This window comes from Peromyscus eremicus, chromosome 7, assembly GCF_949786415.1.
Source record: "Peromyscus eremicus chromosome 7, PerEre_H2_v1, whole genome shotgun sequence".
In the NCBI taxonomy this organism is placed as follows: domain Eukaryota; kingdom Metazoa; phylum Chordata; class Mammalia; order Rodentia; family Cricetidae; genus Peromyscus; species Peromyscus eremicus.
Genome location: NC_081422.1, coordinates 49,984,520 through 50,006,768, shown reverse-complemented (window position 1 = coordinate 50,006,768; position 22,249 = coordinate 49,984,520). Strand labels below are relative to the sequence as shown.

At 40.0% G+C, this 22,249-nt stretch overlaps 1 protein-coding gene across 4 annotated transcripts in view; it reads left to right on the top strand.

The window, feature by feature from the left end:
• Scaper (S-phase cyclin A associated protein in the ER) overlaps nt 1-22,249 on the top strand; it is a 366,393-nt gene that overhangs the window by 294,395 nt on the left and 49,749 nt on the right. For all 4 annotated transcript variants that reach the window (XM_059267924.1, XM_059267922.1, XM_059267921.1 and 1 more), the window contains exons 26-27: nt 10,941-11,173; nt 19,987-20,142. In XM_059267924.1, coding sequence (XP_059123907.1) covers nt 10,941-11,173; nt 19,987-20,142 — 389 coding nt within the window. The remainder of the gene's footprint in view (nt 1-10,940; nt 11,174-19,986; nt 20,143-22,249) is intronic.

Genomic DNA, 22,249 nt, shown 5'->3' with positions numbered 1-22,249 from the left:
TAGGACTTAATTCTTGTGTTTATAGGAATCCAGTTATAAGAGGCATAGAAGGCAGGAATAGCAATTGGATATACAAGTGAGATGGGTAAACAGCCTTAGCAAAGGAAACCAAGATACCTTAACAGTCACAGTAGACTGGTATTTTTTTTAATTAAAAAAATATTCATTTTACATACCAACCACAGATCTCTCTCTCATCCCTCCTCCCGCTCCCACCCCTGCCCCCCGCCCCCCGCCAACCAAGCCCCCATCCCCTCCTCCAAAGGGTAAGTCCTTCAATGGGGGGACAGCAAAGCCTGGTACATTCAGTTAATGCAAGACCAACCCCCCGCCCCCCATCAAGGTGTCTGACCATAGGTAATGGGATCCAGAAACCCAGCTCATGCACCAGGGATAGATCCTGATCACACTGCCCGGGGCGCCTCAAACAGACCCAGCTACACAACTGTCTCCTATATGCAGAGGGTCTAGTCTGGTCCCATGCAGGTTCCACAACTGTCAGTCTAAAGTTTGTGAGTTCCTATGGCTTGGTTCAGTTATCTCTGTATATTTCCCCCTCATGATCTTGACCTCCCTTGTGCATATAATCCCTCTTCCCTCTCTTCGACTAGACTCCTGGATCTCTGCATCTGCTTTCATCAGTTACTGGATGAAGGCTCTATGATGACAGTTAGGGTATTCACCAATCTGATAACTGGGGTAGACCAGTTCAGGCACCCTCTCCACTATTGCTAGTAGTCTAATCTGGGGTCATCCTTGTGGATTCCTGGGAATTTCCCTAGCACCCGGTTTCTCCCTTACCCCATCATGTCTCCCTCTATCAAGATATCTCTTTCATAACTCTCCCACTCCTCCCCTCCCCCAGCTCAACTGTCCTGTTCCCTCATGTTCTCATCCCTTATCCCCTCCCTTCTATTGCCCCCCTTCATCTCCAGTTTATTCATAGAGAGCTCATCTGTTTCCCCTTCCCATGCATCGCTCTTACGGTCCTCCTTGTTTCCTAGCTTCTCTGGAGCTATGGGTTGTAGCTGATTATCCTTTGCTTTATATCTAGTATCCACTCATGAATGAGTACATACCATGTTTGTCTTTCTGAGTCTGGGTTACCTCACTCAAGATGATATTTTCTAGTTCCATCCATTTGCCTGCAAATTTCATGATGTCATTGTTTTTTACAGCTGAATAATTCTCCATTATATGTATGTACCACATTTTCTTTATCCATTCTTCGGTGGAGAGGCATATAGATTGTTTCCAGGTTCTGGCTATTACAAATGATGCTGCTATGAACATAGTTGAGCATGTGTCCTTGTGATATGATTGAACATCCCTTGGGTATATGCCCAAGAGTGGTATCCTTGCGTCCTGAGGTATATTGATTCCCAATTTTCTGAGAAGTCACCATACTGTTTTCCAAAGTGGCTGTACAAGTTTGTACTCACTCCAACAGTGGGGGAGAGTTCCCCTTGTTCCACATCCTCTCCAACATAAGCTGTTATCAGTGTTTTTGATCTTAGCCATTCTGACAGGTATAAGATGGCATCTCAGAGTCGTTTTGATTTGCATTTCCCTGATGACTAAGGATGTTGAGCAATTCCTTAAATGTCTTTTGGCCATTGAGATTCTTCTGCTGAGAATTCTCTGTTTATCTCTGTAGCCCATTTTTTAATTGGATTGTTTGGTATTTTACTGTCTTGTTTCTTGAGTTCTTTATATATTTTGGAGATCAGCCCTCTATCAGCTGTGGGGTTGGTGAAGATCTTTTCCCGTTCTGTAGGCTGTCATTTTGTCTTATTTACTGTGTCCTTTGCCTTACAGAAGCTTTTCAGTTTCAGAAGGTCTCATTTATTAATTGTTGCTTTCAGTGTCTGTGTTACTGGTATTATATTTAGGAAGTGGTCTCCTGTGTCAATGCATTCTAGGCTACTTCCTACTTTCTCATCTGTCAAGTTCAGTGTAGCTGGATTTATGTTGAGGTCTTTGATCCACTTGGATTTGAGTTTTGTGCGTGGTGAGGGATTGAGTTTTGTGCATGGTGACAGATATGGATCTATTTGCAATCTTCTACATGTTGACATCCAGTTATGCTAGCACCATTTGTTGAAGATGCTTTCTTTTTTCCATTGTACAGTTTTGGCTTGTAGAAAATTAGGTGTTCATAGGTATGTGGATTAATGTCAGATTCCATTGGTCCACATGTTGGTTTTTATGCCAATACCAAGCTGTTTTTATTACTATAGCGTAGACTGGTATTTAAGTTGAATCAATGTGTCCAGAGTGTATTATGACTTCCCGGGGTAGAGGTTGGACAAAAAGCTCATGTTGTGTGAGATAGTTAAATAGTATTGAGAACAAGATGTCATCCCACTCTAGAATAAAATTGTCAGGATGATGAAGGGATTACAAACTCTTATGTAAGAAACATGGTGAAACTGAGGCAATGTTAAGGAGACCTGTTTTGAATTCTGAATAGTTCTCAAAGGGAACCTTGTACTGATTATCACAAATGAGGGGAGAGACCAATGACATCCAGGCCATTGGGGCATTGTCTTGTACATCATGGAGCACTAGAATTGTCTGGAGTGGGGTTGGCTGTCTCCAGTGAGTAGCTAGTGAGCACTCTGTGGCTGGACTAGCAGACTGATGGGAACAAATCTGTTATTTGGGAGGAGAAGCTGCAGAAACTGCATGGCTCTCCAAGACTTACTTTCCCCGGTTCTTCTTAAGGTAGGGTTTAAGAGTCCACACTAGCACTTATTATAGTCCTGATTAGTTTCTAGATCCTTGAGAAAGTTTCTCCTTTGGACCTTCCTTGGTTTCCCAAAAATAAAATTGAGGTTTTTATTTTATGGTTTTTTTCTATACCTAAATTTTTGTGAAATTCCAACAGATTTTAAGATCAAATAATATTGAGAGGAAGAGGATACTTTGCAATAAGAATATGTATATGGTTCTACCAGAGAACTTTTAGAACTGATAAACACTTTTAAGGAGCTAGATACAAAATCAGCAGCCAATAGTTCCTATCTGACAGCAATAAACACACTCAGAACAAAATCAGGAAAACAACCTATGCACAGTAGCTTTAAAAAAAACTTTGTACTCAACCTAACCAAGGAAGTCAAAGACCTACACTATGAACATTTTAAAATGCTGAAGAAATTGAAGATGAAAGTAGATGGAAAGACTTCCCATACTCTTGAATCAGCAAAATTAATATTGTGAAACGCCTGTATTAACAAAAAGCCATCTATAAATCCAGAGTAACCCTCCATCAAAATTCCAATAACTTTCTTCCAGAAATAGAAAAACAATCCTGAAATTCATATGAAAGCACAGAAGACCCCCAAACAGCTAAGCAATCCTGAGCAAAAAGAACAATGCTGGAGGTATCCTCTGCTTGATTTTAAGGTTTTCTACAGAGCTGTAGTAACCAAAAGAAATGGTACTGGCATAAAAACAGACACAGTAGGACGGGGAAATGGATCAGCAGGAAAGAGTGCTTGCCATCCAGCCCAATGACTTCAGTTCTGTCCTAGAATCCATATGAAAAGCCAGATGTTGTTGTGAGCCTCTGTAATCTCTGTACTTCTGCTAAGAGATAGGAGGAAGGGATAAGAGAATCAGCTGGAAGCTAGTCTTGAGATACACTGGCCATTGCCAAAAGAAGGGAGACTCTGCCACAAATAAGGTAGAAGATGAGAACCAACTCCTGAAAGTTGTCTTCTGATCTCTATACACGTGCCAGGGCATACACACTCCTACATTCACACACACATGCACGTTCATGCACAATAAATAAAAATTGTTTTCATTTTTAAAAGCCGCATAAATCAATGGAATAAAAAACAAGTTATAAACTCATACTGCTACAACCCCCTGATTTGGGACAGATGCCAAAACACATTGGACAAAAGCCTCTTCTACAAATGGTAGTGGGAAAACGGAGTATCTACATGGAGAGGAATTGAACTAGAGCTCTGTCTCTTCTCCTGCACAAGAATTAGCTGAGAATTGACCAAAAACTTCAAATGTAAGACCTGAAACTCTGAAACTATTAGGGAAACACTAAAAGAGGAATAGGAAAGGACTTCCTGCAAGGGATTCCAGAGGCTCAGATGTAAAACCCAAAATTGACAAGTGGGATTACATGAAATATGAAAGTTTCTGCACAGTTCAGGAAACAGTCTGTACAAAGATTTAAAAAAAAAAAAAAAAGACCCTTCAGAAATGGAGAAAAAAATGTCAGCTCTACCTCTGATATATAAAGAATTCCCAAAAAAAAATTTCCAATCAATAAATGAGCTAATAAAACAGATAGCTCTCAAAAGATGACATAAAAATGGCAATAAACATGAAAAAATGTTTAATAATCTTAGCCAAGAGGGAAAGTCAATTTAAAGCTACTCTGAGATTGCATTCGGAATGGCTGTCATTACAAAAACAAGTGACAGGTACATTCAAAGATGGGATGGGCCGTGTACGCTGTTAGTGGGAATGTGAGGTTATTCAGCCATTGTGCAGGTCAGAATAGAAACTGGAAATAGAATGTCCAAGTGAGTGTGTACTGCTCCTGGGTATGTACCCAAAGGATGCTGAAGTCGTCATAGCACAGACAAAGATGCACATCTGTACTATTAGAGCACTGTTCACTGCAGCCAAAAAATTATGGAACCAATTAAGTGTTCACTACTGAGTAGCTAAACTGGTATATTTATGCAATGGCGTTTTACTTATTTGTAAAGCAGAATAAAATTATTCCATTTAAAGGAAAATGGATATAATTAAAGATAATCATATTAGCCGGGTGGTGGTGGCACATGCCTTTAGTCCCAGCACTCGGGAGGCAGAGGCAGGTGGATCTCTGTGAGTTTGAGGCCAGCGTGGTCTACAGAGCAAGATCCAGGACAGGCACCAAAACTACATAGAGAAACCCTGTCTCGAAAAACAAGAAACAGACAAAAAAGATAATCATATTAAGTAAAATAGGTCAGACTGAGAAAGACGAATATTGGGTGAGTGAGGTGTGTCAGTGGATAAAGGTACTTATTGCCAAAGCTGACATCCTGAGTTGAGACTCATATGGTGGAGGGAGAGGACTGACTCTGACAGGTTGTCCTCTGACTGTCACTTATGTGTCATAGCAAGAATGTGCATCTGTTTACACACACACAAAAAAACTGAATGTTTAGTTTAAATGATAAGTATTGTATCTTTTCTCTCAATTGTGGGGCCTAAATTTTATAGAGACCTAAAATCATTTATACATACAGGGCAGGAAAATATTAACAAGATTAAAGGAATGAAGTAGGAGAAGGGGAAAAAATGGAATGGGGAACAAATGTGATCAAAGCATATGATAAACTAGCTGGGCAGTGGTGGCACATGCCTTTTGTCCCAGCACTTGGGAGGCAGAAGCAGGCAGATCTCAGTGAGTTCGAGGCCAGACTGGTCTACAAAGAGTTCAGGACAGCCAACACTGTTAAACAGAGAAACCCTGTCTCAAAAAAAATTTTTTTAAAGTATCTGATAAACTTATATGAAAATATTGTTATTAAAATTACTATATATAATCAATATGATCCAGTAAAAAATTATTTAAAGAATATGTATATGAAACCACTTATAATTTGCTGCTATTATGAGTGAAATAATGACCATACCAGAGTAGTCTAAAATATTATACTAAAGAGAAGTGGGGTGACTCAGTACAGGACCTGTGGTTCAATCCAAAGAAAAGCAAGGAAGAAAGACAAAAGGAAAGGAAAAGTACACGAAGGAATAAGTTTTCATATGTTTAAAAAGAATGGTTTTAGATTTCTGCCTGAGAGTAACAGATTCAGAAAGGCCAAAAGCTAAATAGCTCTTTCCGAAGACAAGACTGGCTCTACAGCAAGGGGTAGTAGTCAGCTGTAAGCTAAGCAGGTGACCTTCCTCTGCCCACAACAAGTTACCCTCCCCAGACTGGGATGTGTTCCACACCTAAGTAGACCAGGTGTACACTAGACAGGGCCCTGGGCAGCAGTGTGGTGACCCGGAATCTTTCAGCATTGCCACTGGCCTGGCTGCTCTGCAGGAAGTGAATTCAAATTGCATTATGATCCTAAGCAGACAGCAGGACTCTGTAACTATGTATCTCAGCTATTAAAGGTATCCAAGAGAGCAGGCTGCTTCCATGTCACCTCTGCAGGTGACAGCATCCCTCACATAGAAGGGAAGCAGCGGTACTGCTGTGAATAGTGGTCCTCAGCAGTGTGTGCACCTTTTCCGTGGAGTTCCACTGCTTCTTCTTCCTATCAAAACTGGTTTTGAACAACTTTATAAAGAAGCTAGGCCTCTCCTTGCCTTAATTCTGACTATCTTGATATTCTTTCCTAGCTGAAATACTGTCTCTATTAAAACATTGCCATAAATTGGAACTGAGAGAGAGGACAGGTTTATCCAGGGGGAGAAAGAAAATGTCTTTGAGTATTTGAATAAAAAAAACCAAACATTACACAGAGAAGAACACTACTCTTAGTTAAGGTTTCTATTGCTGTGATAAAGCACCATAACCAACCTGGGGAAGAAAGGGTATATTTGATTTGGCTTACACTTCCAGTAACAGTCATCACTGAGGGAACTCAGGGCAGGAACTCAAGCAGAGGCCATGGAGGAGTGCAGCTGACTGGCTTGCTCTCGTGGCTTGTTCATCCTACTTTCTTATACACCTAAGGACTCCGTGCAGAGAGGTAGCATCACCCACATTGGGCAGCTCCCCCCACATCAATCACTAATTAAGAAAATGACCCACAGGCTAGTCTGGTGGAGGCACATTCTCTATTGAGGTTCCCTCTTCCAAAATGACTCCAGCTTGTGTCCAGTTGACATAAAAGCAGCTAACACAATTTTCATCAGTAAAAGGGCCAATATTCAAAGGAGGAAAGAAACTGGGCTGGAGGGAGGCGGGCTATATGCAAAAAAATGCAAGGTCAGTTGAATTGGATTTGAAGATCACTGACACTTAGCAATCATGATTAAAAAACAAAAAGTCATATACTGTCTTATATATTGAGGTTCTGTAGAGCCTGGCCTGACATCCCAGAGTTCATGCCAGCAAGCCTCAAGGGAGTCTGCCATCTTTGTGTTTACATTATGACACCATGGCAAAAATGATACTTCTAAAATTCAGAAGATGTCACCCATAGGGGGAGAATAGAGGAGTAGCATGGAAACAGACCTGATTTACATAATGTTTGGATTTTGATTTTTTTTTTTTTTTTTTTTTTTTGAGGCAGATGAAACATTTGGTTCCCAAACCACATTACAGCTTCTGGACACTAAGATTAGTACATTTCAGCCAGGATTACCACAACAACCATTTACTGTTGTTCTTTTTCTTTAGCCAGTAGTAAAGCTCTTATGGAATCCATTGGGTTTTAAGTGACATCAATGGAGCAGTGTTTGGCCCATGACCAATTTTCCCTTCTGTCCTCCAGAGACAAAGTTTCTCCAAAGTCTTCAATAAAGAGGTGCCTCATAGGGAGGAGTGAGTGCCTGATCAGGAAAGCACACCGTGGGCTTTATTTAGAACAGAACAGACCAGGGTCAAGGCCCCACTCTTCTGTGAAATAACTGAAATCTGGGTGTTGCTTGAAGTCTCTGAACTTTGATTCCTTAATCTGTAAAACTTAGATGAAATGGATGATACAATGCTAGTCCTTAGCTTGAAAACCCAGCAAGCATTACTCTTTACCCCTGTGTTAGTTACTTCCTTGTTAGTCTCCAAATGCCTTTGTAGACACAACCCTCATCAGGGAAAAACAAACAAACAAATAAAAACTCAAGGGTGAGCAGAGCACTTGCTCTGTTCCCTTGCTCATGTGTTTAAGTAGGTTTTTAAAGGTGAGATAAACAACTAATTAGATAAGGGCCATTAATTTTGTATCTCAGAATTCTTTTTCCTCTTGATTCTTAACTATATTCTTAAAAGATAGAATTACTAGATAAAACAAAGGGTTTTCTAGGTAATCAAAGGGTTTATTTAAAAAAAACCTTCATTCATGAATAGCGCTTTATTTTAAACATTTCATGGTAGAAAAAACTGTATAATCTTGTTGAAATATACAAAAATTGATAAAGACCTCAAAACCTCTAACATTAACCAAAAATGGATCACTCATACTCTTCTGTAGTGTTTGAAAGAACCAGAAAGTTTTTATCTCTGGTGAGTTAACTTTAAAATATAGTGATCAAACATATAAATTACCTTCTATCTATAGGCCCAATAATTTTATAGTAAAAAAATACATTAATAATCCATTAAAGGACAAGAATGGGAAAGAAAAGAAGGTAAATATTTCTTTTTATCTGGAGAGCAGATGATTAGCTAAAAGTTAAATTTTAAACTAGCAGGAAGAGCGCCAGAAGAAAATTTGTGTCACCAAACCCTAAAAGGCTTAAAAATGAGTCTTACAAACAACCTCAGAAATGAACGTAGAAGGCAGGCTTAGTGCCCATGCCTGGAGTCCCGGCTCTCGGAAGGCTGAGGCAGGAGGAACGGGAGCTTGAGCCTGTTGTAATTATACTGGAAAAAAAGAAGAGAGGGAGAGAACAAGAGGGAAGGTATAAAAAGAAGGTCTATGTGGTGGCCTGGAAAGAGTAGGATGGGGCTGGAGAGATGCTTCAGTGGTTAAGAATACCTACACTGGTCTTATAGAAGATCCAAATTTGGCTCCCAACACCCACCCTAGATGCTGCACAACTGCCTGTAACTCCGGTGCCGGGGAGGTCAGATCCTTGTGGCCTCTAGAGCATTTGCTCTCATATTCATAGGCGTGTGAGTGCGCATGCTTTAAAATAAACCAGAAGTTAGATTGTCGGAAAGTCTAAATAAGGGACAGTTTAGGGGCTAGAGAGATGACGTAAGTGGTTAAGTGTACTTACTACTCTTAAAGAGGACCCAGATTTAGTTCTGAGAACTCACATACAACCACCTGTAGCTCCAGTTCCAGAGGATTCCACACCATCTTCTGGCTTCCTCAGGCACCAGAATACACTCAATGCACATAACTTACGTATATTTATAAATAAATAAATAAATAATGTTTTAAGAGGTGGTTTTAGATGCTCTGTATGCCAGAGGTCTCACCGGCTATGAGTACATCAAGTATTGTAGCTGAATTTTTCTCCCCACGGACCCCACAGGTGCTTATAAAATAATCACTCAGAAGCTTATATTAATTAAAACTGCTTGGCCATTAGCTCAGGCCTACCAGTGACTAGCTCTTACATTTAAATTCAGCCCATTTCTATTAATCTATATGTTGCCACGTGTTCTGTGGCTTTACCTGTGTGCCATTACATGCTGCTCCCTGGACGGCAGGCTGTCATCTGCTGACTCAGCCTTCCACTTCCCGGAATTCTTGTCTGTTTATCCCACCTATGCTTCTTGCCTGGCTACTGGCCAGTCAGCTTTTTATTCATCAACAAATCAGAGCAACACATTTACAGCATACAGAATATCCCACAGCAAAGTATTTGTCCCTCCCCGGCCCTCACAGAAAAATTTGAACCAATTATTCAGGACCTGGAGACACCAACCAGCCATATAGAAATATGAATCATTAAAAATCTTCTCAGACCCTAATTTGGAGGATGTGGGGATCAGGGGTGGCTTGGGAGGGAGGACTGAGGAGGGAGAGGAGGGAGGAAGTGGGATCTGTGGGTGGTATGTAGGGCGAGTAGAAAATTTGTTAATTAAAAAAAAAATTTACCTTAAAAAAAAAAATCTTCTCCCAGATCAGTGGCACTTGGACTTGTAGAAGCCTCTGCCTCCTGGGCACCATATTACACACTTCAGGTTTGAAGAATACAGGATTCTGTATAGTGAAATTGACTGGCCCAAGAAAACAGTCTTTAAAATATTAATAGTTAGTATCTCCCACTGGGGGGAAAACTGGGTCTCTCCCTAATCAAGCATGTTGAAGCCTGTCACACAGATCTTGTCATACAGATTTTTACTGGATCCAGGCTGTATATGCTGATTGGTTTGCCTGAGCATGAATCTTTAGTGTGTTTAAAAACAAAACAAACAAACAAAAAACAAAAAACCCTCATGATTACTGTGTTTAAAGAAAGTCTCCAATATAACATATAGAAGGAGAACTCAGAGGAAGCAGATGTCATGCAAGATATAAAGGAAAAACCTTCTTTAAAACATGCAATTTCACAAAATTAAAGGTAAAAGTAATTAAATGAAAATCCTCATGGAGGAGCTGGGAAGGTGGCAAATCAGTAAAGCGCTTGCCTCACGAGCATGAGGACCTGAGTTTGTATCGCCAAAGCCCACATCAAAAGCCAGGGGCACTGCATGTGCTTGTAATGTCACCAAGGGCAGGGTAGGTTTACATCCAGGAGAGACCCCGTCTCAAAAGAAAGGGTGAAGGTGTCTGACGAGTGGCACAATGTGACCTTGCATGTTAGAAAAAGAACTTTTTGTGATTTTGTAATAAGAAATGCAAATCTTATCCTAATAGAGATATTTAAAATATGTATTTTTAAGAATCCATTCTCATGTGAAACAATATATGAATATATAAACTTTAGTTCATACAAAATTTTAATAGAGTTGATTTAGTACTAACTCCATGCCTAAGCATTTTATGTATGTTAGCTCATTTAACCCTCTCAGAAACGTATAATGTAGGCATGTCATTATTCCTGTTTTATAATGAGAAGTTAGAATTTAGAAAAAAAAATAGTGTTCCCAATGTCACCTGATCAATAAAGGCAAAACTGGGATTTGAACTGGCCACCCAACCTCAGAGCCAACATACTTGAATGTCTCATTGCCTCAGGTGGATTTTCAGAAATTATTTATGATTCTAGAAATGTTCCAAATCATCTCTATCTAATTTTCATGGTTTTATTGAAGCACACTCACTATTTTTTGTTTCTAGATTTATGTTCCGGATGAAAATAATGCTGTTTTGGGAAGAAACACAAATAAACAAGTTTTTGAAGGGTTGACAACTGGACTTCTCAGAGCCGGTGCTGTGGTTTTTAGCTGTCTGATTGCCAACCGACCAGATGGAAACAGCCGGCCAGCTACACCAAAAATACCAACACAGGAAATGAAAAGCAAACCCTCACAAGGTGATGCTTTTAACAGTCGAATTCAAGACCTTTTCAGGTAATTGCTGCATTTCTTCCAAAAAATGTTTTTGGTTAAAAAGATTAAAATAATGTGAACTTAGGCTGTAGTTCTTGCAGCAGCACTGTCCCTAGCTCATGGTAGAATCTATACTGTCATTTGTAGAAAGAAGGAAAAGCAATGGAGAGCTCAGCTGCCACTCTCAGTGGTGGTGCCAGAGCCCTAAACTTGTCAATAGCAGCATTCCCCACTCAGAAGTATCTGAGCACTCCCTCGGTCACATGTGTAGTTCAGACTTAATAGAACAAGAGTTACCATTTATGGAGCACTTCTTACAGTTAAGATGTTGGAGTCTTTGCAGCCCTAGAAGTGTACAGCTTCTAATTTAGACTAGATGAGGAAATTGTTCAGGGAGGTTAAGTGCTTTGGCCAAGGTTATGTAATGAGTTAAAAAGTAGGGAGGAGAGCTGAGACTGGAGCTCCCATCTAGTTAGACTCTCAACATCTGTACACTTTCCTCCACACAAATGTGGCCGTTTCTGACACCTGTTCAGGGCCTGCTTCCTTCAAAGGTCTCCTTTGCTCAAGGGAAATTTACTCCTACTTTAGCATCTGAACTTTTCTCCCCTTGTGAATCTTGAATCAGGTAGAATGTTTAATTTCCCAGCGGGGTTCCATCTGGTGTTAATCAGTTATTGCTCCACCAGTCAACAAGCCTTCTGCCTGATCTTAGGATGCAAATCCATGCAATTTGTTGCTCTCTGAAACTTATGGTAGGTTAATAGAGAAAGAAAATGCCCTCCTCTGCATGTGTTTCTTTCACAGTTCATAAATTCCCTCTGGCTTCTTGTACTGCTTTCTGGGAACTGTTGTTTCATTCAGTATCTTCCTTACTCTTGATTACTTCCTTCACTCACCCTTCCATCTGCCTGCCCTCTTTCCCAAGTCTGTTTATTGCTGAAGAGCACCAGGCCCTTTGGGTCCACAACCATTTATCTTAGAGCACTTGACTTTTACCCTCTCTGCCCTTTCTCTCAGTTGCTTGATCCCATTCAATTTCCTCATGTCCTTTCGGTTGCTTGTCCTTGCTGATGAATGTCACTGTGTCCCAGCATTCTCTGTTAGGCTCTCTTGTGATGCAGCAGCCCCTGCATTCCTGTCACCCAGACAGTTTAGCTACATGCCTTGACCGTCATGAGGCAAAAGGCCTCGCATAATGCTTCAATGCAATTACAGTCCACCTTCTAGGATGCATGTTTTTTCACATGTATTACTTCAGTTGCCAAATCCTTCCTAAAGGAAGAAGGTATTGTCAGGGGGAAAGGTAGCAGTGTTCTTCTGTCAAACCAGATAACTAATGTGGCTTTTAAAAGATGATTGACAAGCACAGTACTTGAGAGCAAACCCTGACATAGGTCTCCTTCTCCTCACCTGGCACAGAACAGGCAGGAATATATCTTTTTTCAGGGTTTAAATGTTCTATTATTTTTTTAAATACATGAACATGCACAAAACACAATATTGTAGATACTATGTTCTAACAGTTGATAATGGTTTTTCTCTATTAATCTCAGATTTGGGATTTTTTTTCTTATTGTGAACAAAACAAATACCACAGCTAGACCTTTGTCCCTTTTGCCCCATTTGCTCTCTTCTAAGACCTACATCATTGTGTGGGAGCTAACATACATCATTTCCATGCCTGCTCTATGTGTCTGTAAGAGCATGTATGAATATCATAAACAGTATATTCTACTTTACATTTTTATGACTCTTTGTTGTTGTTAGTTTTTGCTCTGAGGGGCCCGCCACCCAGCTCCTGAATAAATTGAGGCTTATTATTATGAATGCCTGGCCTCAGCTTGGCTTGTTTCTTGCCAGCTTTTCTTAATTTAAATTAACCTGCCTATCTTTTGCCTCTGGGCTTTTACTTTTCTAATTTTTGTATACCTTTCTTTCTTACTCTGTGGCTGGTTGTGTAGCTGGGTGGCTGGCCACTGATGTCCTCCTCCTTCTCCAGCTACTTCTTCCTTTTCCTCCCAGGTTTCTCCTTCATTTATTCTCTCTGCCTGCCAGCCCTGCCTGTTTCTCTCTCCTGCCTCACTATTGGCTGTTCAATTCTTTATTAGAACATCAAATGTTTTAGACAGGCAAAGTAACACAGCTTCATAGAGTTAAACAAATGCAACATAAACAAGAGTAACACACCTTAAAATAATATTCTACAACATTCCTTAATGTGTATATAAATACTCTGATAGTATGTTGCCAATTATTAGTTGATGTAATTAAGTTCAACATGTTTTAATGTTGTTAATTTTACCTGTTCTGCAATTCTGCTCTATGAATAAGCCCATAATATTTATTTACCCGTTCCCATAAGAAAATAATTCTTCCTTGCACTGTTCACTAAAAATGGAGTCTTTATCCTCATAGACATGTTCTCTGTTTGTATAAGTTTCAAGGTCGTGTACTTACAAGAGGAATTTGTGGATGATAAGATAAATGAATATTCATTTTTACCAGATAATACCACACTGTTCTCCATAGTAACTGTATAATTTCCCATTTCTATCATCAAAAACTAGAAGTTCTCATTTCCCATATCCTTGCTTTTATAATTCTCATAGGTATCAATTGGTAAGCAACTATTGTCTTCATTTATATTGTACTTTAGTGAGGTGGAGCATTGTTCATCACCATTCTAGCAATCAGAACTTGGTTGTAGAAAACAGAAACCACTGGAACAAATTTAAATTGAAAAGATTTAATATAGGAAATTAGGCACCTACAAATTTATATATGCTGTGTCTCCAGGAACTCACAAACAATAGTGTAAAACTGTAGGACTACTATATCTGTAGACATCAAGGACTACTGGCTCTTTAAAAATTGAGAATTGTGCTAGACCAGGGAACTGAGGAGATCATTCAGTGGGTAAGAGTGTCTGCTATGAAACTAAGTTCAAATTCCCAGCATCTACGTAAAAGCTAGGTATACCTGTTACATGCCTGTGACCCCAGCATCAAGGGGCAGAGACAGGTGGATTCGGGGACTCACTGGCCAGGCAGTGTGCTTCAGGTTCAGGGAGAGATCCTGTCTCAAAAGTAGGTGGAAAATGATAGTGCTTAAATCACGTTTATCTAATGGATCATGCACTGGAGAATGATAGTTTAAATCACATTTCGGTATGGATAGTGTACTGAACAGTATACAGGGCTGTATTCCTAACTTTCCTTAATTCTAACAGTTACTAATAAGGAGTGGTTTAAGAGAGAGAGAAGAAAAGAACAACCTTTAGCGCCATGGTTTAAGGTGGCAGACCTGTTTGTTAGGAAACAGAGACAGGTAAAGCTACTCACTTGTTCTTTCTCCCATTCCCCCACCACCTGTACTGGAGCTTGGTAGCACAGAACTTGTAATTCAGACTCTCCAGAGTAGAAAAGCAGTGAGTTAAAGGTCAGCCTAAGCTACACTGCAGAACCTGAGCTCAAAAGAAAAGAAAGAGATCTCCAATTGTATGTATTTGTTTCCATTTACCTAGTCTTATTCCATGACTTTGGAAGATCTGTATACTCTTTCAGATGGTATGTCTTTCAGATACACTGGCCCTTTTCTCATTCTGTGTGTTAAATACCCATCATTTTAGAGTTCTGCTTTAATATTGGTATGCCATAGACAGTTTCTTCCGTTGACTGTTTGATGAGACTGTTTGTTCCAGCCTTGAAAGGTGCTTTTTTTCTTTAAACATAGTAAAGATGGTGTTCCATTGCCATCTGACTTCCATCATTTCTTATAAGAAATCAGCCTCTACTTATATCACTTTTTTCTTGTAAATAATATGTCCTTTTTTTGTTGGCTTCTCTCATGATTTTGTCTTTGACTTTCCACAGTTAACAATCTGTTTAAATGTAGATCCTTTGTGCTTATCTTGCCTGAGGTTAATTGAACTCCTTGAATCTATATAAATTGGTGTTTTTCTGCATAAACAGAAATCTATCCAAAAAATACCTCTACAAAGAAAATTTCAGCTACAGATGACTTTATTTGTAAATTCTGTGAAACATTTCAGAGAAAAAAAATGCTACCAATTACACAGATCCTCTAAAAGAAGAGAGACTACTTACCACTTTGCTTTATGATGCCAATAGAAACACTAATAACCAAGTCTGACAAAAGTATTCCCCCAAAAATCCCATATCAGTATCCCTTGTGATGAATACAGTGTAGAAAATCCCTGGCAAATGTTAGAAGTTAAATCCAGCAACATGTTAGAGCATAACCGAGTGTGGTTTATTTAGAAATGGAGAACAATTTTAATATGTTAACCCATAATAATTGATTGCCAAGGATAATAAAAGGTTGAAGATTGTACCTTTCTGTCAAGCTAAAATATTAGCCTGCTAAAGTTTGTCGGATAACAGCAAAAGATAGAAAACTCCCTAGGTTAGAGAGAGAGAATTTTGTTATTCTCAGAGAGAGACTGGTTTGGTTTTGCCCAAGTTCAAAGGAACTACAAAGGGTCAAACAAAGTGGATGTTGTGCGTGAAGTGAGTTTATGTCACAGCTGAGGAAACTCCCCAAACCTAGGACATCCCAGTTCTTTGTCGTGGGCTGAAACAGATTGCTGACCATTTGCCTGGGAAAGGAACATAGTCTTGGCTATATTTGGCATCAAACAAGCCTGTCATGTGCTTTGAAGAAAGACACCATCTCTGTCCTCCTATACAGTCCATGTTAGAAAAGAGCCAAAGCACAAGACCTTGGATTCAGTCTCCACTACTGAAGGGAGAAAAAAGGTCCAGAATAAAAGGTGTGAGTTCATCCTCTCATAAGACATGCAGAAATCTGATAGATGTGGAAAATGAATTCCTGGTCATGTCCTTCCTGATCAGCTCAGTACATACGGTATTTTACAGGATATAAGCCATTCGTAGGATTAGAAGAATTAATATTGTTTAAATGGCCATATCCAAAGGGATCTGTAAATTTAGGGAAGTCCCCATCAAAATACCAATTCTTCACAGATCTTGAAAAGCAATCCTAAAATTCAAAAGGAACCACGAAAGACCCCCAATTAGACAAAGCTGTCCTGAACAAAAAGAGGAAACTGGAGGCATCATGACACCTGATTTCAAGACATACTCAGGATCACATTAGCAGAAACAGCATACTGCTGGCACAGAATATATAGACCAGTGGAAGAGGAAAGGACCCACAGATAAATCCATATATCTTTAAGCTAACTCTTCAAAAAAAGCACCAAAAATATGCACTGGGGAAAGGACAGCATCTTTAGTAAATGGTGCTGGGAAAGCTGGAGATCTACAATAGAAATTGAAAAGAAATCCCTCTTTTCTTATGGTATATGATTATCAACTTCAATTGGATCAGAGACCTTAACTAGTGCCTGAAACTCTGAAAGTGCTGGAGGGAAATGCCAAAGGCAACAGTTTCTTCACTAGTGTTGAAACACAGGAAACCTAGAAGTAAAGAAACAGTCAACACAGTGAGGGGACAACCTACTGAATTAAAATATCTTTGCCAGTTAATCATCTGATTACAGATTAATATCCAAAGTGCACAAAGAACTCAAATAACTTAGTGTTAGGAAAGTAACCCTATTTTAAAACGGGCAAGTTGTCTGAATAGGCACTTCTTCTCAAAAGAAGAAACAAATTCTGTGTGTGTGTGTGTGTGTGTGTGTGTGTGTGTGTTACATGTACACTTTATGTGGGTGTGTACACATGTGAATATGGAGGTTAAAGGTCAGTATTGGGTATCTTCCTCAGTTACTCTCCATCATGTTTTTTGAGACTAAGTCTGATTGATTCTAGTGCATATTTGATTTGGCTAGCTTGGTGGCCAGTGAACTCCAGGAATCTACCTGTCTCCATCCTTCCCAGTGCTGGGGTTATAAACACCCAGCCTTTGTATGGGTGCTAGGTATCTCCAAACTCAGTTCTTCATGCTTGTGTGGCAGGCACTTTACTGAACCATCCCTCTTAGAACTTTTGTTTCAGCATTATACTGAAAGTTCTCAATAGCTTAATGAGTTAAGGGGGAGATGAGTGACACTGAGTTTATAAAGGAAGAAATAACTGTTGCTTGTAATATCATAATAGCATATGTATAAAACATGTAATCTACCAAGAAAGTAAAAACTACAACTAAATAAGTAAATTTTTCCAAGAGTTGGAGGATAAACATACAACTTATGTAAAACTCAGTGTTATGTAGAAGTTTTGAAGCTATGTTCAGTTTTAAAATGCTTCATGTTTTTGATACTATTATAAACTGATTTTTATTAAAAAAAACTTACATATAGCACTGAATAATTAGGAATTATAATTTTAAAAATAATATAATGTATAAAAGCATCCAAAAATATCAAATACCTCCAACTAAATATCGAGAGACAAATATAATGCCTCTACAAAGCATTGCTAAAAAAACTTAAGAGACCTAATTATTGTAGATATATTTCATATCTGTGGATCAGAAGATTAAATGTTATGAAAATACCATTTCAACTGTGGTGTTGACTAGGACTGATACAAGTTGCTTCTTTCATTTATATGGAAATGACAAAAGAATTTTGGAAAATTGAAAAATCAGAGAACTTGATGGATTTTCAGGCTAATTCTGGGAAATATTTTGTTTGAGAATTTCACACATGAAGAAAATGTGCTGTGATCAAATCCATTCCAATTCTTTCCCTCCTAATTCCTTTGTCTCTCCACCACCACTTTCCCTCCAACTGCTTGTGGTTTTTGTTTGTTTGTTTTTAAACCCACTAAATCCATTTAGTGCTACAGTATGTAAGATACACAGGGTGCAGAAGCATGGGTAGTGCTCAGCAGCCTCATCCCTGAAGAAAACTGACATTCCTTCCCTCAGCAGCCATTGGTTGCCAATAGCCCCTCAACTAGGAGTGGGACTGATGAGCCTTTTCCCCATCCATGCTTGGATTTTGGCTGTCTTAATGCTATGCAGGTGTTGTGGACATTGTCTTCACTGCTGCAATGTCACAGTCATGTCTGGCAAACACTGTTCCTCTGCAGATGATCTTCCCACCCCCTCTTCTGCAGCGAGCCTTGCAGAGGGAAGAAGGATGATATAGATGTCCCATCTGGAACATCACTCTTATTCTCCGCACACGAACTAAGTGTGGGTCCCTGTGTTAACCACCATTTACAGCAAAAAGAGGCTTCTCTGATGAGGGCTGATAAATGCATTAATCTGTGGGTATACAAATAAGAACTTAGCCAGACGGTGGTGGCGCTCGCCTTTAAACCCAGTACTAAGGAGGCAGAGGCATGTGAATCTCTGTGAGTTGGAAGCCAGCCTGGTCTACTGAGTGAGTTCCAGGACAGCCCTGGCAACACAGAGAAGCCCTGTCTCAAAAAACCAAACAAAAATAACAACAAAAAAAGAACTTAGGGGAAAATTTGTTACTATGTCCATTTAGCAGAATAATAGTATTGTTTTAGCCCCAAAGCTACAACCTCACCAGCCCCAGGTATTTGGGACCTAGTAAATGTTACCAGGCATGAGTTCTATCTTGTAGAGCAGGCTTTAAAGAGGGAAAGTGGTGGGTTACTCCTGTAACATTCACACACCATTGCACCAGTTGGCATATATTGGCAGGTCAGTTGTTAGCGTAGCTCACAGGGTTTACAGCTGGGCAAGAGTGGTGATTACTTTTCTCCCTCAGTAGCATAGAACCTTCCAATATTATGAAAGCTAGTCACTAGGGATGAAGCTTCCAGATCCCTACGGTCTTGATTTCTCCAAGTCCTGTGACTATGACTCCTGTGTGTGGTGATGTTACAGATTTCTTTTTTGTCTACAGTCCTGTCTAGTATCACACACTGAGTTTACTTGCTAGATCTCTTTTGTGTGCTTTCATTTGAAATTGTTTTCATTCTTAGTCTCCATCTCTCATGATACTGACAATTTTCAGTGGGAATGGAAAATTACCTTGTGGAACATTCCTAGTTTGTCCTTGTGATTCAATTAAGGTTATGCATCTTTTATTTTTACAAGTAAAAGTTTTAATGTTTCTCACATTCTTAATGGTGATTTTTTTTTTAAATGGAGAACCTGAAGTCGGCATTAGAAGTTTAAAATGTTAACGAGAGTATTTGAGTAGTATACCCATGTGGGCAGTCCTGGGGAAACTCAGTGGACCACAAAACAAAACACATGCCAGTGGGATGGGGATTATTGAAAGAAGAGGATAAGAAATTGTGAGGTGGTCAGTGAAACCAGAATGCAGTGTGTGTGTGTGTGTGTGTGTGTGTGTGTGTGTGTGTGTGTGTATGTGTGAAATTGTCAAACAATAAATTAGTTTTTGAAAGTATATCTGGGAAGCATCGTTTTGTCTTCTAAACCCCTATGTTGTGGTGAATTCGATTACCTAATCCTTAAAAAATGTACTAATTAGGACTGTACCCAGGTGGTAGTGGTGCATGCCTTTAATCCCAGCACTCTGGAGGCAGTAGCAGGTGGATCTCTCTGAGTTCGAAGGCCAGCCTGGTCTACAGAGCGAGTTCCAGGACAGCCAAGGCTACACAGAGAAACCCTGTCTTGGAGGGGGGAAAAAAGACTGGAGAGCTCATTACAAAATGTTTCACCTATTGTCAGACTCTTCAGAACAGGAAGAATGATCAGAGAATAGCTGATTATTTAGTACTAAATCTAAGAATATTGGTTCTTATGTAGCTTTATTCAAACCTATGTTCTGTCTGCATGTTGAAGGATCCAAGCTTGGATATGGTAAGATTTATCATGGAAGATGAAGGCATTGCCACCTGTGCAGACTGAAACATACTGTTCTCTCTCACTAGCTATGTGGTGAACATGGGTCTGATTGACAGACTGCATGGCTGCTTCCTCTCAGTGCAAGGCCCAGTGGATGAGAATCCCAAGATAGCCACATTTCTGCAGCATGCCACAGGATTCTTACGTGGGATGTGTACCCTATGCTTTGCTGTCACTGGAAGGTAAGACTCACGTGTTGGAGAATCACTTAAGTGTTTGTTGCCTGTCTTTGAATTTCACTGCTGTGTGGCATGCACTCAGCTCCTCCCCTATCTTTCCCTTGTCATTGGTTTTCTACATTGTGACATGGATTGCATTTTCTGAGGGTGGGATACATACTCCTGCCAGAGTCTGTTTTTCACTGGGGTCATGAACATGAACTTGACTGTCTAAAGACCTGAATGATCCACTTCCTCTTCTGCTGAGATCCAGAAGTACCAAGAGCTTCTCTGGCAGTCAGTGAGTCAGCAACAAAACATATACCAAGCCAAACCAGGCCATTAGCCCAGAACAGCACAGCCTCACTGTGGTCTTGTTGTCTTCTCCTTTCAGCACTCTCCTAGACTTGCTTTTCTCTACTTTTCCTTCTAACAACGTACTGAACAAAGGAGTCAGCCAACAACTGTAGCTCCATGAGGGCACTTATAACTCAGAGTGTGGTTAAAGCAAAGTGCAAGTGATTACTGTGGGCTTGAGCACCACCCTGTAAGGTGTCCTCAGAAACGATCATCCTCAGGCCAACAGGATGGTTGAAACAGTGGTTAAAACCCACGGAAGCCTGGTGGCGTGACTTTGATCCCTAGCACTCGGGGTTGAAGGAAAGAACTGACTCCCAAACTTGTTCTCTGACTTCCAGGCATGCATGTGCCCAGCAGGCACATACTCATAAAACTAATAAATTAAAAAGTAACAGTTCTCTAGAAAGGACAGGGAATCTCCTGAGTGTTTTCTCTCTGAGGGAGAGTCATTCAGAGTAGTGATTTGATTAGAATATGATACATCCCTGAAGTATAGCAAAGATATTCAATAAAGTAGTTTGCTTAAAATTAAATTCTTAACGGCATGTTTTGTATTTTGAATTTTCTTTCATTGAATGTTTTAAAGGTTTGTCATAAAGAAACAAGTAATTTGAAGCTTATAAAATCTCACTTCTTAAAGAAATCCACCCCATCTGTATCCATGGTACATAGAATACAGGTGGTGTGTGCACAGTGTTTTATGAGAAAGGCATTTCTTCTAAAATGAACATTGATTTAGTCCATTACAAACAGGATCCCTAAACCCACGTGATCTTCCTTACCCTGACCCAGTCCCTCACCTCTGTGACAGTCATAGGAAGATTAACACTGTCTGAGACTTCAGGGAAGCAAAGACAGCCTGTGTTCGGGTCTCCTCACAGGGTTACTTTCTGTCCAGGGAGGGGGACAAAGTCTGCCTTTCTGAGAACAGAATCAGGAACTAGTCACTACAACACGGTGCAGAGTCTGGGGACAGGACCAGCTCTGTCAACTGGACATGGACACCAGTTTACAGCCACCACTCTGCCCACTTAGTCCCTACCTGGTGTTCTCTCAGACGACAAGCCCTTTGGGTCCTGGCTCTTCCTCTGTAGTGCACAGTATTGCAAACGTGCCAGCGTTTTGTCTATGTCGCCTCTACTCGTTTTGAATTTAAATGACCATCACCAAGATAAGCATTTCTGTATGCGGTTGGTGTGTAGTTTGTGGTCTTTACCTTGTGCTTATACAATTCAGTCAGCTGAAGTCTGTGGCACTTGAAAGAAATCTAAAGGTCATTAATCGTCTCATTTCAGTAGGGAAAGCAACTGAGGCAAACTGACTTGAATTAGAACTCAATTTTTGCCTTGGTGCTTCCATCTCTACCCTTGATGTAATATTATTCGGAAGGTTAACACATGGATTTATCTGGAAATTTCCTCATTTACATATATGGAAAACAGGTTTCTCTTCTTTCATATCCCATCATGATCTTATCCAGTGGCCCTCACTGAGCATTTGCCGTGTGCCAGATGTAAATTGGGTACTAACAACACTGATTTGGGGGAGCCCAGAGTCTAGTGTGGAGTTGGATACAAATTAATAGCTACCGTAAAAGAGACTGTACACAGAAGGAAGGAAAACACCCAAGAGAAGGCTAAGAAGCACTTCAGTAGGCTGAAATAGAGGGGTTTGTTGAGACAGGCTCTCACTTTGTTGCCCCTCTGGCCTGAAACTCCTTATGTAGACTAGGCTGGCCTCAGACTCACAGAGATTGGACTACCTCTGCCTC